Here is a 15927-nt window from a genome sequence, read left to right on the forward strand (position 1 = left end):
CTGCTAAATGCCATTAGGAAGAACAGAAACTCTTGAACTATGAATCAGCATAAGTAACAACCCTGTGCTATGAGGAAGTAATTATGTAAAGAATACAAAACTGTGACGGCACTTAAAAATAACCTTCGTACTGTCGTCGGGTCATTCAGAGTAGATTTTTCAATTTATATTCCCGAGAACTCGCTTACTTTCTTAAATAATGCCAGTGTCAGTGAACAATGAAAACAGAGTGTAACACGCCTGTAACCCAGCCAGTTGAAAGTCGTCCTAGCAATGGAGTCGAGAGAACTATCTGTCCTTTTCCATCAATTGACTGGCAGCCTTAAAGGCGCAGGTGCATCATGGGTACTGGAGAGAAAAATCTTTGGTGCACATGTCATAAACAGAGATGATAGAGGCTTTGTGCTTTGATACACTGGCACAGAATTTGTGTGTGCAGCCTTATATGTTATTCAAACACAGACAACCAGAGTGCATGAAGCGCACACAAAAAGATATATAGAATATATAGAACTGTGCACACACACATACACATCTATACAGTGCAGAAAGCACGTGGGCTGGTGATCTGAGGACACAATTCCTTGGTGTCGGTAGGCAGCGCAGCGTGTGTGAGTGTTCTGGACGCAGAACGTGAGCACGATACCAACCCCTCTGGGCCCAACATGAATCATGTGTGTTACATAAGAGAGAGAGACAAGCAGAGAGACAGAGAGAGGCGATGCTCTTGAGAGAGAAGTGCCCTCCCCTTTCTCATCTGCCCATCTTTTTCTACTCCTGTTGGTTCACACACTTATACACACACACATTCATTTATTTATGGCATTAAAGAAAGAAAATCAATCAACACCTTAAAAACATCCCAGACACCCCCATCACACACACTCATTTACTTATTCATACACATACACAGTCCGCCTTCTCTCTGTGGCAAGGACATCTGGCACATTTCACAAGCTGGCTGTGTGTGGGGAGTGTGTGAGTCTGAGTGTGTGTGTGTGTGTGTGTGTGTGTGTGTGTGTGTGTGTGTGTGTGTGTGTGTGTGTGTGTGTGTGTGTGTGTGTGTGTGTGTGTGTGTGTGTGTGTGTGTGTGTGTGTGTGTGGGTAGAGCATGTGTGGAGGTAGTGTGTGTTTATGTGTGTGGCGGGAGGAGGGGGGACTGGAATATTGAAGGGCTGAAGTGAAAGGAAAGCTGGCACAAGCGAAGAGGTTCGATGAGTACAAGTCATAAAGACTGTCTTCCTTCAGAAGAAAAAGAAAAAGTCATTGTCATTGATCCTGCAGTGATTGATTGATTGATTGATTCCTCTATTACCTGTTTCCTCTATTCCCTCTGTTTACTTTAACATCCACGCAAAAGCACAACGCCTGCAATAGATGACAAACGATTCAATTTTAAACGCTGATACCTCCCATTCAAAGACAATAATCCAAGAACTCATGCTGATAAAAAATAAAAACCTGATCTGAGGTCTGTTGTGGGGTAATAACCAAAGCCGGCTAGCCACGCTAAAAGCTCTCAGAGGACGCTAAATGTCACGGCTGATTAAAACCTTATGACAGCAATGTGACCACAGACAACACCATCTCTCTTTCACTCAATAGCGGAGGAAAAAAAAAACTGTTGTGACTCATTAGGGGCAGTGACTGGATTCACAGAGTGGGTGGGATCCAGCAGCACTCAAGCTGCCACACGGAGACAGAGCAACCTGACCGACCCAAGGGTAAAAAAAGAGAGCGGTTTAATCTGACTGACCTGCGAGAAGACGTCGAGGAGGAGGGAAAAAATAACCTCAATCAATTTACAACAGATGGGATGAAGATGGCGGTTTGGTCGATGTGTATCATGTAGGAGCAGAGACAGAGAGAAAGAGTGTGTGTGTGTGTGTGTCTCTGTGTCTTACCTGATGCGTGACCATGAGGGAGCAGGGTGAAGAGGAGGAGAAGCGCGGAGGCAGCCAGCCTGTGGGCTAGAGAGGAGGAGGAGGAGGTGGCGGCGGAGGGAGAAGAAGAAGAAGATGAAGAAGAGGAGGAGGAGGAGGACAGGGCTCTCGTCTGAAACGCTACCATCCCATCGCACATCTTTTCCTCTGGCGACCAGCGAGAGTCCTCTACGGCTTAACCTGTCCAGGCCACATAGAGAGAAAAAAAAAGGGATAGAGAGAGGGAGAGGGGGGAGGGAGGAAGGACACGGATTACTATCAACATTCAGCGAGGATTACGTAACCAAAAGCAACACAGAGAGACAGGAGGGAATAGAGAAAGAGCTTTAAAAGACAGGAAGAGGAACGCAGAGAGACTGAATCAAGGGTTCTTCTGTGCTATGGCATCAATTAACAATTGGATTTGTGATGATTATGATAATAACTGAATTAATAACTGTGCACTTCCTGTGTTAATTCCTCAAAACAATTAAACCACCCCCCTTGAGGAGGAGGCAACACCTCTGCTTTTTTTTTTTCAATGGAAATCCACCAGTGGCTGCAGCAGCAGCAGCAGCAGCAGCAGCAGGAAGAGTTCTTCTGATCTCCACTCGATCCCCAAATCTCGTTTTTGCCACAAAATCTCACTAAACGAACCAGCAATTAGATTCTGCCACAGATGATGTAACAGGGAATCACATCCCTTGCTGCTGATGAGGTAGCAGCATGAGAGGGGCAGAGGCTAAAATGTGCCTGAGAGAATCCGTACAACAACAAAACAGTGATTACAACTGCAGCTTATACCAAAAAACCCTGCTGGTGAGTGAAGGAGCTCGCCCAAAGAGATACATTTTACTCTTTTAAACACAATTTAAGTACAATTTTTGAGATTATTAGTTTGTTTGTGCAACTTTAAAAGCAAGAAATAAACACATATTATGCAGGGATTCCTTATTAAAGAGTCCTGATAGAGAGGGCACAGTATTTTACAGTTGAATGATAAACAGATGCTATTCCACGGGCTCTCAGCTGTGTTGCTGCGCTGCCATATGCTGCAGATTGTTATCTGTGATAGAGTTTGACGGACAAATTACGTAAAGACAACTACATCAGGTGTCACTTTCTGAAATATCCCCTGTGTTTTTTAAACTATGCATGTGGTGCATATCAGCCAGTAATATAAGTCTAATAAGCTCCTGTTTTGTTTTGTTCCTTCCATCATTGCAGCCTGCCAGCAATGTTTGTTTTTTTCTCCATTTATCTGGGATCTCTGTCTGTAAGAACAGTGTAAGTGGTACAGTACCTCTAAATGTAAAACATCTATGAAATGGAGATGGTAAATGGAGAATCAAATGTCATGTTCCCAGAACAGCTGGATGACAGCAGAGAAAAGTAGGGAGGAGATAAAGAGTTGCTGTAAAACACCATTAAACAGCATCACTGGGAAGGAAAAAAAAAAAAAAACACAGCCATATGCGCACACACCCACAGACACACACACAGAAAAAAAACAGCCCCGTCCTCTCCTCACAAATCTCTCTCTGTGATACCAACTTAACGAAACTTCCTAAAAGCATTTGTTGGTTGATTGCAGGGGTTACAATAAGACGAACACTGTCATTACGTAAATGAGATGCAGGTGCGTGTAGCGCTGGGTCTGTGGCTTCACAGACACTGTGATGGACTCGGCAGTAGCTGTGTTGTTTGGTGGGGAACTACAGCCGGCTGGCAGGCAGCATATCCTCCAGAGAGGGCAGAGGGCCCATTACAGTTACACAAGGCTGCTGAGCTAATGGCTACAGTAATGGCATGGCTGCAGTTAGACAGCCACAAATTTGATTGCAGAGCGGCTGCGCTGCCACATATACCATCACGAGCCACTATGATGAGGAAAGGAACAGTAAACAAACACGCATGCTTTAGCCGGTAGCATCACTGCATGCTGGGAGGGTGAATCCGCTGGCCTGCATCAGGGCCAAAACAGGCCTTAGTAATCAGATTATGTAAATGTGACGGATCCATATTAAATAAATACAATTTCTTAGTCAGTGTTGTGATAAAATTCGGTTTTTACAACGGATTTTTGACTTCAGCCCATGCCAGCGCTCCCACGTGTCAGCGACCTGCACTCGGCTAGATTTCAAAATTACCAAAAAATCCAAACAAGTTAAATTGGCAGAAAATTTCCAACACACAAACAGCAGGCCCCCCACCCCGACTCCCCACTGCCTTGCCACCTTTACTGATTTCTCCAGGAGTAGGTGGGATGCAGAGCCATACCTGCATGTGGTGCAGGCCAGTGGGAGAGAGTGACGTAAGTCGGTTTTGGCAGGACAGTCTGGTTACTGCAATGAGCCAAAGGGCAGCCAGTCAAAAACACACACGCAGCGGACCTGTGCCAGCCATTTGATCCACAGACGCTTTCTCATTTGTCCATGTTGGGATCAGAGCACTGCGATGCACAGGCCCGGGCCGGGTTACAGATTGGCTTTACATTAACTCGTCTCAGAAAAACGCAAGGACAAACAAAAGTCAAGGGCATGACAATAAAACAACGTGTTTTGTTCAAAGGCACTTGTTGGGATGTAAATAACCACTTGGGATGGCATTTATAATGCAGGACTGACCTCCGGAGAGTGCTGAGGGCAGAGTATTGAGCGGCCAGTACGTTTGCAAAGTGAAAACTTAAGCAGAATTAGCTTAATTGCTTTCACACGAACATCTGAGAAAGGAGAAAGTCATTAACTCTGTGCTAAGGTATCCCACAAAACACAGCATTTCCAATTAGTTAGAACAAGATAGCTCTGAGCCTTAAATTAATTTTTTTGCAGATCTCATGATGTGCTGACTTAATGTTCATGCATTTAATTGATTAATAACACAGCAGGCAGTTTGACAGCGAAAGCTCAGAAGCACGTCACATTTTACTTTCCGATTTGCAACTGTGTGGGCTTCCTGTCAGACACCACCAAAGATGGTGAGCCTTGGGTTTCCTGGAACTACATTTTGTTCCAAACCACACAAACAAATACTTCCTGCCTACAGCTGTGAGAAGCCAAGTAACATTACAGCTTACCAAAATCACAATATACTGTAAAGCATGTGATAACATTGTTGTTCGTTCAAAGTGTGCAGCGATCACTGTCATTCTAAATGGCTGATAAGTGAGCTATTACCACAGTATGAATACTTTCACTTAGCACCAGTGAAAAGTAACAGCACATATCTTTCCAAATTGAATCCACCAACACAAAAACTATTCTAAGGAATGAGCAAAAAATGAGCAAAACAAATGCCATTTAATTGGCTAAAGGGATAAATTACATTAAAAATTAAAAAAAACAAACATGTAAAGACATCAAATAACATCAGCCCATCAAACACAGATCCAAGAAAGGCACACATCCACACAAACCATCCAACAAAACTAGCGCTGCCAGTTCTCGCTCACCACTCTGTTCATATGAAGGAGCAGAGCACGTTGTACAATCTGTAATCTGCAGCTCTCTGTCAGATTAACGGGATAGAGAAGGATGGGACCCTTGTGAGGAAACTACTGCCAGAACCACAACAAAGCTGTTCTGAAGTTGTCCACTTTAAAAAAAAAAAGGCTGTGTTGAAATCAAACATCAGCAGCAGCTCACAATGAAGATGCACTGTTGCTGGCTGCCATTTAAAAATTCATGAACAGCAACTCGCCCTTTGTTATCCCAAACAGTAGTTCTGTTTTTGTGCATTTCAATGCTCAGTCAACAGTATGAGTAGACATCGCTTGTTCAAAAATAATGATCAATAATGAAAACAGTCACTAGATGCAATGCAAAGCCACCCACGCTATAGGTATCCATTGCGTAGGCCGTCTTTCAACCTAATTCATTAAGAAAGTTGAGTATTTACAGCGTCAATACTTTGTCTGTTAAGTCCGCCACTTGGGGAAAAAACTATGCAACTCTCCACTTCAGACACCAGTGAGACAACCAGCCAGCCAGCAGGCTGCTACTGCAGTTTCTCAGCTGCCCGGGGCTCCTGGTATGCAAAGGGAGCCAAGGAGAGCAGCAGCACAGGCATGTGTCCGGGAACAGAGAGCACTCAGTGTGCCAAAGAAACAGCCGAGAGGAGATTTCAACCCAATAGGCCCCCGATGCTACTGCTGCTGGTGGAGCCCGCCTGGGCCTACGGAGGGAGCCCAGAGATGGGACTCTGCGTGGCAGCTCTGAAAAGACCCTTTGTTATGAAGCATTTTGTAGTGTTAAGCCCCACAGGGCCTGAGCATCCCTCTGCACTTCCTCAAGGAATGGGACAGAAAAATTGAGAGGAGAAAAGATAGAGATAAGGAAGAAAGGAAAGAAGGAGAGAGGAGTAAGATGAAACGAGAAAATAAAAGGGAAAGCACACACTAAAATATGAAGCAAACACATGGCATATGTTGCTCTGACAGTGGTGAAAGGTAGGGATATCTGAGAATGGGATTTAAGCCAAACAGTGCTCTTATCTTTGCTCACAAGATGTTTTCTCTAAGCTATGTTGTCGTACACCAAAAAGCCTCTCAATGTTGGACCGGGAATCATAAAACTCTCAATGCAGCAACACAATGTGTTTTAAATGGAAAGCCATTAAAGCTGCACATTGCATATCTGTCATTGCTGCATGAAAGCCAAAGTGTGTGCAAAATGTGAAAAAATTAAGTCATTCAAAACAACGGAAGTCAAATGAGTGATTGAGAATACTCTTATCACCTCTGCAAAGAAAAACATCTCTGAATCAAGCCATAAAAGGTAAAACCTTGGCAAACTAACCAGCAAAAAAAGAATTCGATATTGTTGAACACTTAATACTGTATCAACAATTCACAGATGCAATAGAATTAAAATATTGTACCATATCAGGAAATAATAGGCGCAGGCACAACACTGCACCACATAAAATAATGGCTGCCATTAAAAATTACACAGGCTGATTTTCTAGTGACTAAGTAGAGCAATGAATCAGAGCTAACACCATGTTGGATGGTCGATGAACACTGTACTGCACTGTTCAAACTTGCTTAGAAGCATGGGATTATAATTATGGGTACAGATTGAATTTACAGCAGTGTCAAAATTTTGCTAAAAAGAAAAAAAAAGGCTCCTCTTGTGGTGGAAAGTATCCTAGCAAATGAATGGCAAATGTATAGGCCTATTGAATCAGTTAAAAGACAAACAAGTCAATTAATCAGATATCTTCTTGCATTAAAATACATTGTCTGATATTGCACAGACCATGTGATCGTTTAGTTTATCATACAGTAATCAAAAATGAAAACAATTGCTAGTTACAGCAACACACACACTATATACAATGGATAGCGACCACGATATAAATGATATGGCAAAATGGGATGGATGACAGATTTATAATTTTTCTCCACCCATACTCCCATAACAACATGTGACTCGTTGAAAACATTGGTCACGGCTCTATAATAAACACAGCTAGAGGAAGCTTGTTTAGTGACACATTATAGTGGGAACTGACTACTTCCTTAACGCCACAACACGTATGTTTCTTTCTTTTCACAACAGCTCATATCTGGACTTCCCTGCCTTTTGCAATGGGAAGAGTGTCACACGGCAAAACCGCGAAGCAGGGTTAAAACTTTCCTTGAAACAAAAAGCGAAGGAGTAGAAAATATTACAGTTTTGTGCAAATACTGTGAGTAGAGACACCCCCTTTAAAAAGAACTCAGAAAAAACATCTACTGCAACTGTACAGTAGGCTACCAGACGTGGTCAACTACTGTCTTCATAGCAGCAGCCCCTTAAAGCAGAGTCACACGCTTCGACACGTGCAACTGTACTGCGAGCTATTTAAACAAAGAGTGTGGTGGGCTGCCAACACACATACACACACACACACAGGACAAAAACAAAGCAACCATATCCTATCAAAGTAACACAACTACCTACACAATAACAGCAGTTTTATTTTTTACTACTTTCATATATTTACTACTTTCGGATATTATGCGACTACGCCTTTCTTTTAACTACCTCCAGCGATTATTGTTCACATGACCGAAATGTAACAATACAGTAACATTACAGCTGTTACAGAGAAGACAGGACAGACTAGCTGCTCGAGCCGGTTTCCTGTCTTACTAACTAAACACACTTTTGTCAAGCTGGTACATTTCCTCTGATTAAAATGGTTAAGCTAGTTACACCTAGTTAAAACAAACTGTAGGTTAAAACCTTGACAGAAACAAAACAGAACGTTCACCTAGAATGTTACGGTTGTCACTAGCAACAACGATTAGCTTGAATAACTGACAACTCCGTCACCTCCAAGTAAAGTTATTAATCTTTGCGACGGTTTATTTATTTTGGTTTTTAATTTTTTTGTTTACAATGATGTAATGAACCGAAACAGGCGGCGGTACGGAGGAATAAAGGGGGAGAGAGAGAGCGCAGGAGTGCACTCGTAGTGGCCTATCTGTGCTTAGCTTGCGAAAAAAAAAACAGAGAAGACTCACCAACGTAAAGGTTAACAGCAGCGAGCCTCTCCCCTCTCTGGTTCACAATCGAGGCATTAACGCTTTGTTCAGACGGAGACACCCGGACGAAAATGTGGCGAAATACCAACGAAAAAAAGCTAAATGTTTTTTTCCGTCGTCTGGCTGGCTGGCTGGCTGGCTGTGTCAGTGCCGTGCCGCTCCGTTGTTCCTCGTCCTCGACTCGACTCGTCAGCTCTTTATTTTAGGTGAGCGGAAACACTCTCTGCGAGGGCTCTACCAGCTGCCTCGCTCTCGCGCGGTCTCCATGGCTACCTCGTTAAAAGGGCGGGTCCTAAATGTGACAAGCCAAACCTCAAGGCTGTAACCTTCAAAATAAGAGCACAGAAATTTTGTTTGAGGGGTGGGGTGGGGTGAGGGTATGGGACAAAAGAATACACTAGAAGAAAAAAACACTGCAATTTAGAACAATAAAAACGTTAAATGCCTTAAATAGATGCTAAACGTGCATGTTGGTACACTGAAGGGACAAATTGCACATTTTATTTCTTTAAGTCAATCCCTGCAACAAATGTAGCAAATTGAATTGAATTATTTCATTAGCTTAAAATATGATACAGTGAAGGCATTTGAATTATTCACCAAGTTACTTCTTGTAAGATGACTGAATAAGACATTCAGGTCTGTGGATATATTATGTGTTGTGTTGTTATGTGTTGGACTGCCTATATTTTACAATTTGATGTATTTCTTTGATACTTAATGCTTCCTGGAAAAAAAAAACATAATTATTTGCTCATATAAACTGTGTATTTACTCCCTTTTTTTCATAAGTATCTACCAATTGAATGCCATGTTAGACATTGCTGGACTGTGTGAATACCAGGAAGAAAGATGAAAATAAATTCAGGACTTTATCTTTCTATATGCTCTGACATTTCACAGCAAGGTGTGGCTGTTGTAGGGGTGTTTCATCATTTTATGTGTTTTTTTTCCTTCATTCTGTAGCCGTTTTGCCTTGAAAAAGCATTGCACTTCTTCACAGTTTGCATCTGAATTAGGTCTACATTAAGGTGTTTGTGTGTAAATTTAAATTTATAATGAATGATATAGTGCCACATTTACCTACAGTGTGTGTGGTGATGGTGTGTGTGGGGGTGAAATGTACAAAGCATGCACATCAAAAAACAAAATTGTGCAGGTGCTGAGCTAAAGAAATATAGAGTAGAGATAGAGAAGGAAGTGAAATGTCTCATCATGCCTAACCACAGTTCATTCTGTACTTTAACATTGCAAAACATAATGCGTCACTGTGAAAGCACATCAGAAGAGGTGTGACTTGCCACTTCCTGTACCCATATGAGAGTTCAAATCATATTTAAAAACATTTCTGACATAAAATGAAACAATTATTCATTTTCAAACAACTTTCCAAATAAGGTTTATTATAGATGTTGCATGGAAAGGCATAAAGCGGATTTGGCTTTAATGTGAGGATAATGTAATCCATATCATACAGTAATCTGCCCTTTATCCTCAGTGTCTAGTGCACTCGGAGCTCTTAAAGCCTCTAAGAAACTATAAGGACACCAATGCTGAGTAATCAATATTATAATTTTAGTAGTTCACAAATTAATCTATATTTTCCTTCTTTTAAATATTCAGTGTTTTGAAATTATCTGTTCTTAATGGTTCAAATGTTCAGGGGTCATATCCTGCAGTGGTTTAACTGGAAAGGGAGTTCTTGCGCCAGCAATTGTCTTTCATCAGACATTAGCAGGCTCTGTGGAATCCACTTTCACTTTCACTTTACCCAGTTCCAGTTAAATTACGTTGTTACCGATTACTTCTTACTCCTACACCCTGTCTCAGTTTACTCTCATTAGCTATGAAAGCTTCCTCTCCTCACTCCTCACCCTTACAATAAGACTATGATTAAAAAAAAGAAAATACAGGAAGAAAAAAAGACAGATTTTGAACCAAGGATTAACATCTTGACATGCAGCCCACTGTGTCCTGGAAAGAGCCTCTGAAAACATATCCACAGGTTCACCCTGGAGATAAACAAGAGGCAGCAGAGCTCTGAGTCCTCCCATTGTGCTCATTACTGTAACACACACACAAAAACATGGTTCAACATCTTATCAGATCATAGAGGACAACACACATGGTGCAGATGAGTTCTCCCACCATGCAGTGCTGTTAATTGAATGTGCTTACAGTAATGACACCAGTGTGCTCTCCACATACTGTGTTAGAAGATTAATATGAAATAAATTAATTGCTACTCTTGTACAAAGGGACTTCTTTATCTGTCAAGCTTCCGCAGTGTGGAGCCAAAATGTGCCAGTGCTGACATCTAGTGGAAGCAAAACCTTCCTGCCAAACTTCAGCTTCCTGACTCCATCACGTGTGTTGACAAATCTATCAAGATTGACAATTTTATTAATTGATTCAATTATTGAAAGCAATAAGTATATATACACTAAAAACCCACATATTTCAACGAATAATTTGACATTACAAGTGTAGTGTAAGACAACACAAGAAAGCAAAGGCAGCTGATATAAACCTGGACTCCCCCCTTTCTCTGTAAAAGTGGTAGCGCCCAGCGTCTTAGTTGGTATGTCCCACATTTGTATACAACTATGCTTCTTCACAGGACAGGTAGGACTTTATTTTGTATTTTTCGTCACTTTCTTACTGGTGGGACGTGACATTTCAACCGGTTTGACACAGAATATTGTTGTACTTTTGTCGTTCATTCGTTAATTTGTCTAAAACAAAGGCGCTAAACAAAAACAATGACAAACTTTGGTGCTAACTTGCTACTGCTACTGCTAGATATAGGCTACTATAGGCTACTGACAACGGATGGACAGACAGGGTGCTTAATGTAGCTACAGTGTGTAAACCTCTTGTTAACTATTTTTCTTTATTTATCTTTTTCATTTGGTGAACATTGAGTGAACGCTGCATAGTTGTGTTGCCTGACCTTTCACCCAGTCAGACATTTCACATTCAAATTCATAATTTATTGTCCCCAAGGAGAAATTCATTTTCACAGTTTGTTCCAGACAGGCACCAACACACCACCAGAAAAAAAAACATATACAAACACGACACCGACTGTCCCCACATGAACCTTTCTCCATCTGCTGACTGCTGCAGACAACCTCCAACACTTTTCCCAGTTAGCGACACAAACATGTGTATGTATGCAGACCATAGCATGGCTAATGTTTTTTACTTGGCTACCAGCCTGTTTCAGTTTGAACCCATTGGAGCTGCTCATGTGATTGTCTGTTACAGAGTCAGTTGTTAATATCTGGGTGAAAGGTGGTAAGTGAATGTAGTTTACATTTGGGCTTGTTTGTTTTTTAAAAATCTTCCTCTGAATGTGCATTGTGCAAGGACACTGGTAGACATGTATATTGTCAGCCTATAAGCCTGTTGGGTAGCTGTAGTGAGATCAACCTTGCAATCCAGGAACATGGTCACAGGAAACTGAATGGATCAATCAGGCTATTTTGAAAACACTGTTTCAATACTGCTAAGTCACATGGAGGATTTTTTTCATAGATATTCACTTCATTTTTCCTTGTTTTTACAGAGGGTTAGGACAAGACAAAAAAAATAAAATAAAGGGAAGGACATTCAGGGTGTTACTGTGAGTCACTGCTCATCTTGAAGAACTGAAATGGCTTACTCACAGATCCGCCTGAAAATACTCCCCAGTGTCCGTTGCCTGTTTGATAAACTGGTGCAGATAAAAGTGGAGGGACTTGCTCCTTATAAACCAGTGGAACTGAGGTCCAAGCTGGTTGACGACAGAGGGGTGACGTTTAAGGCCTCTGCCCGGTACAAAGCAGATGAAACGGGTCACGTGGATGTTTCCCGAGCACCTTCTCTGGGAGGAAGTTACACCGGAGTGGAGCCCATGGGTTTGTTCTGGGCCATGGCGCCTGACACTCCACACAATAAAATCCTGAAGAAGAACGTGCTCAGCCCAACGCAGGTGGAGATCACAGCTCTGTGTGGGGAGACCGGCGAGCTGCTGAGCTCTGAAACTAATGAGAGAGAATATATGACCGAAGGGATGAGGAGAATACCTGTGCAAGAGGGACGGATACGAGGAGTGCTCTTCATACCACCAGGTTGGTTGTGTTTTAGGGAGAGTCGAGAAATTCATAAGAAATGAACAGTGTCTGTGTTTAAATCAGTGCTTTTTTTCATTTGTTTGTTTGTTTTTTCTTTAGGAAAGGGTCCGTTCCCTGGCATCGTGGATCTGTATACGTTAGGAGGAGGTCTCACTGAACCCAGAGCCAGCCTCTTGGCAAATAAAGGTTTTGTTGTTCTGGCACTGGCCTATTATCGCTTCCAGGGTTTACCAAAAAACCCTGAAAACCTGGATCTGGAGTACTTTGAAGAGGCTGTGACATATTTGAGGAAGCAGCCAGAGGTCAGTGACACTGATTGAAACTGTAAGAAAAAAAAAACAATCATGCTAATTATCATTATCTCAGAATCTCATGTGTGATAATAACTTATTGTGAAAACAGTGTCCTATTGATCCATAACAAATGGAGTGACACTATGATTTATAGTCCTCCTATTTGTATTTCCTGTGTCAATGTTGCCATCTACTGGTTTGTCAGGGCACAAACGACTGTGACGAAAGCTTTATCAAAATGATTAATTGATTAATTAAGAAAGTAAGTGGCAGATTAATAGGTTGTGGAAATATTATTTGTACGCTCTGATGTCAAATAAAGTTGAGGCACGGTTGTTATGCATTAATCAAAAGTATATTTAATCACAACTTCATGAGTGAAGGGCTACAGTTACGTACTAACACAGTGCCTCTCTACAGGTCAAAGGTCCCGGGATCGGCATCATATCGATCTCTCACAGCGGCGCTTTGGCGTTGTCGATGTCGTCTTTCCTCTCGGGGATCTCAGCAACGGTCTGTATTAACTTCTGCAGCGCAAACACCGTGATTCCTCTGCACTACAAGGACATTGTGATACCCCCGCTCCCCCCTGTCTTGGAGAATGTCAGATTCACAGACACCGGGCTCGTAGATGTACGTGACGCCTTACCAGACCCTACCTTGGGAGAGAACAGGGCGTCTTTGATTCCCATCGAGCGCGCCACCTGCCAGTTCCTGTTTGCAGCTTCTGAAGACGACCACAACTGGAACAGCGCCTTCTTTGCAAAACAGGCCGCTGCGAACCTGAGAGATCACGGCAAACGTTCCTTTCAGGTGGTCACTTACCCTAAAGCCGGACACTTCTTGGAGGTCCCTCACATGCCTTTTTGTCCGTCGGGGTTTCATGCAGCGGTAGGGAGAGCTGTGGTGTTTGGTGGCGAGCCAAAAGCCCACTCCGAGGCTCAGCTGGACCTGTGGGAAAGAGTCCAGGAGTTCTTCAAGAGCCACTTGGACTAACAAGAGCACTTGTTAGCAAGCAATGCAGCATCAAGTGTATGAAGGATCCAACAATGGTCATCCATAGCGATGGTTAACCCTCGAATTTCTAATGAATTAATTTGTCCAAGGGGTATTAGATTAGACTGTAGGAGCATTCCTATGTTCGAGATTTTAATTTTAGACCTTGGCCATGAATCAAACACATCAAAGTGATCTTTTTGTCTACTTCTTCAGTGTGACCAGAAATGAAAAAGCCTTTTTACAGGAGGTATTTGACTTTTCCAGTTAAATGCTCCTCCGAGGCAGCACAGTGACATTTAAATGGATTACAACCAGTACTGCTTGGATTAATCACCATTGCCCTTTTTCGACAATGAAGTGACCATATATCTGCTGCGATGACAACAACAACAATGAAATTAGTGTCCCACTGTGTGATTGGCTACTGACTTATCATCTCTGTCATGATGGACGCTCCAGTCCTTACCTCTTTGTCTAATGCAGTATCTTCATACTGAGTTCCCCGTGCTTCTGATAAAGGCTCCAGTTTCTACTTGAAAAGGGATGGTTACTAACTTATTACTGTATTTTATTCACTTTGGTATCATAGTGTGATGATGCTTTTGTATTGTGGTGTTGTGCAAAATAATAGCGTTGATATTCATGCAGCTGTGATTGATTCTAACATGCCTAATTTATAAAAGTAGACTGATTTCCTCTATGTCCTAGACCAAAACAGTTGTGTATTTTAAATTTAGGAACTATTTAACTGTATATTTTACAGTAATATTGCTGCTGTTAGAGGTTTAGAAACATTGCAACTCTACAACGACGTGTTGGTCACTATGAGTCAGCCTGTGATTATAGAGTCTTCTCTAAAAACCAATCAATATCATTTCAATACAGTTGAGTAAACAGTGGAAGTCTCCCAGCAACAATTTCATCAATGTGAATGATCATTTGTGCGAACGATGGCATCTAGTGGCAGCTTGGCCTTCCTGCGATCAGCCCTGCTGTAAAAACCTCTAATGTGTAAGGAGAGATGTGTGTTCTCATGTACAGTACGATGTGAAAGTTAACGCAACGTTCATGATGAAAGACGTTGAAACGAGAAACAATAATCCCACTACTGCCGTGTCGAAAGTTCAAAAACTTTTTTAAGTTTACATCCCTTTAACACAAAGGGCTTTTGTCTGTTTCAAAGGGCGATGAATTCACTTTGATGATGTAAGTGTTTCCTTGTGGGGTTTTATTAACAGTCTAACCTGCCTCGCAGAAAAGAGGGAAGTCAGATTATGAAGTCTGAGACAAAGACGTCCATGTTTGGACACAGTATCTGGCGTGGGCATGCCAGGACGTCTCTCAGACTTCCACTGTCTTGTGAGAGTTAATATCAATTATATGTGAAAAAAACAGAAGCACAGGATGTATTTTAGCACTACACTCCATCTATGGAAATGATTTTTGATTATTTTTGATATGTATTATTTATTTATTTATGTTTCCACAGACATTAAACAACTGTCAACAACTGTCTCGAGTCCCAGTTGTTCTTATGTCGCTTCACCATGTCAATCTTGTCAATGTGGATCCCATAGGACTGCACTAATAAAGAGGCTACAACAGAATCAGAGCTATAATGAAAATATTATATAGGTCAGTGATAAAATGTTGTTGTATTATTGAGGTCTGCCTGCTCCTATTTTTGGTATTTTCAGCAAACCACTGAGGAATGTCACAAGCTCCTGCCAGAGTACAGACTGAGCAAGACGACAGCAGCTCCATTGTCAAAGGGAAACCACCAGGTAAAGTCAAATTATCCACTTTTTCCTGCCAATTTAACCACTTTTTATTTTATATAACCTAATATCTTTTTCACTTGCTCCAGAATAGTTCAAGACTCATGAGTTGAAATTAAAAAAAGAGATACTATCACTATTTTATTGATCTATTAGGTAAAACTCTTGTTTGATGATGATCATTAAGTTGAACTCTCTCCATCCCTGATCAGTGATCAGTGTGATCTGTGTCCACACTTGTCATTCATAAGATCCTCTCTGGAGTTTCTTGGTGCTCCTCCATCG

The 15927-nt window shown here is 41.8% G+C and overlaps 2 protein-coding genes across 2 annotated transcripts in view; one reads left to right on the plus strand and one right to left on the minus strand.

Moving 5' to 3' along the window:
- susd6 (sushi domain containing 6) overlaps nucleotides 1–8686 on the minus strand; it is a 34994-nt gene extending 26308 nt beyond the window's left edge. The window contains exons 1-2 of the mRNA XM_084000339.1: nucleotides 8434–8686; nucleotides 1905–2123 (exon numbers count right to left, since the gene is read on the minus strand). Coding sequence (XP_083856465.1) covers nucleotides 1905–2082 — 178 coding nt within the window. The 5' untranslated portion in view covers nucleotides 2083–2123; nucleotides 8434–8686. The remainder of the gene's footprint in view (nucleotides 1–1904; nucleotides 2124–8433) is intronic.
- A 2297-nt stretch (nucleotides 8687–10983) lies between these two features.
- On the plus strand, nucleotides 10984–15323 carry LOC311007622 (acyl-coenzyme A thioesterase 1-like). Its single transcript, XM_084000875.1, has 4 exons — nucleotides 10984–11079; nucleotides 12026–12569; nucleotides 12672–12874; nucleotides 13286–15323. Exons 2-4 carry the CDS (start codon nucleotides 12113–12115, stop codon nucleotides 13859–13861), a joined length of 1236 nt encoding a protein of 411 aa, XP_083857001.1. The 5' UTR covers nucleotides 10984–11079; nucleotides 12026–12112; the 3' UTR covers nucleotides 13862–15323.
- The last annotated feature ends 604 nt before the right edge of the window (nucleotides 15324–15927 follow it).

This window comes from Trachurus trachurus (genome assembly GCF_905171665.1).
Source record: "Trachurus trachurus genome assembly, chromosome: 24".
Taxonomy (NCBI): domain Eukaryota; kingdom Metazoa; phylum Chordata; class Actinopteri; order Carangiformes; family Carangidae; genus Trachurus; species Trachurus trachurus.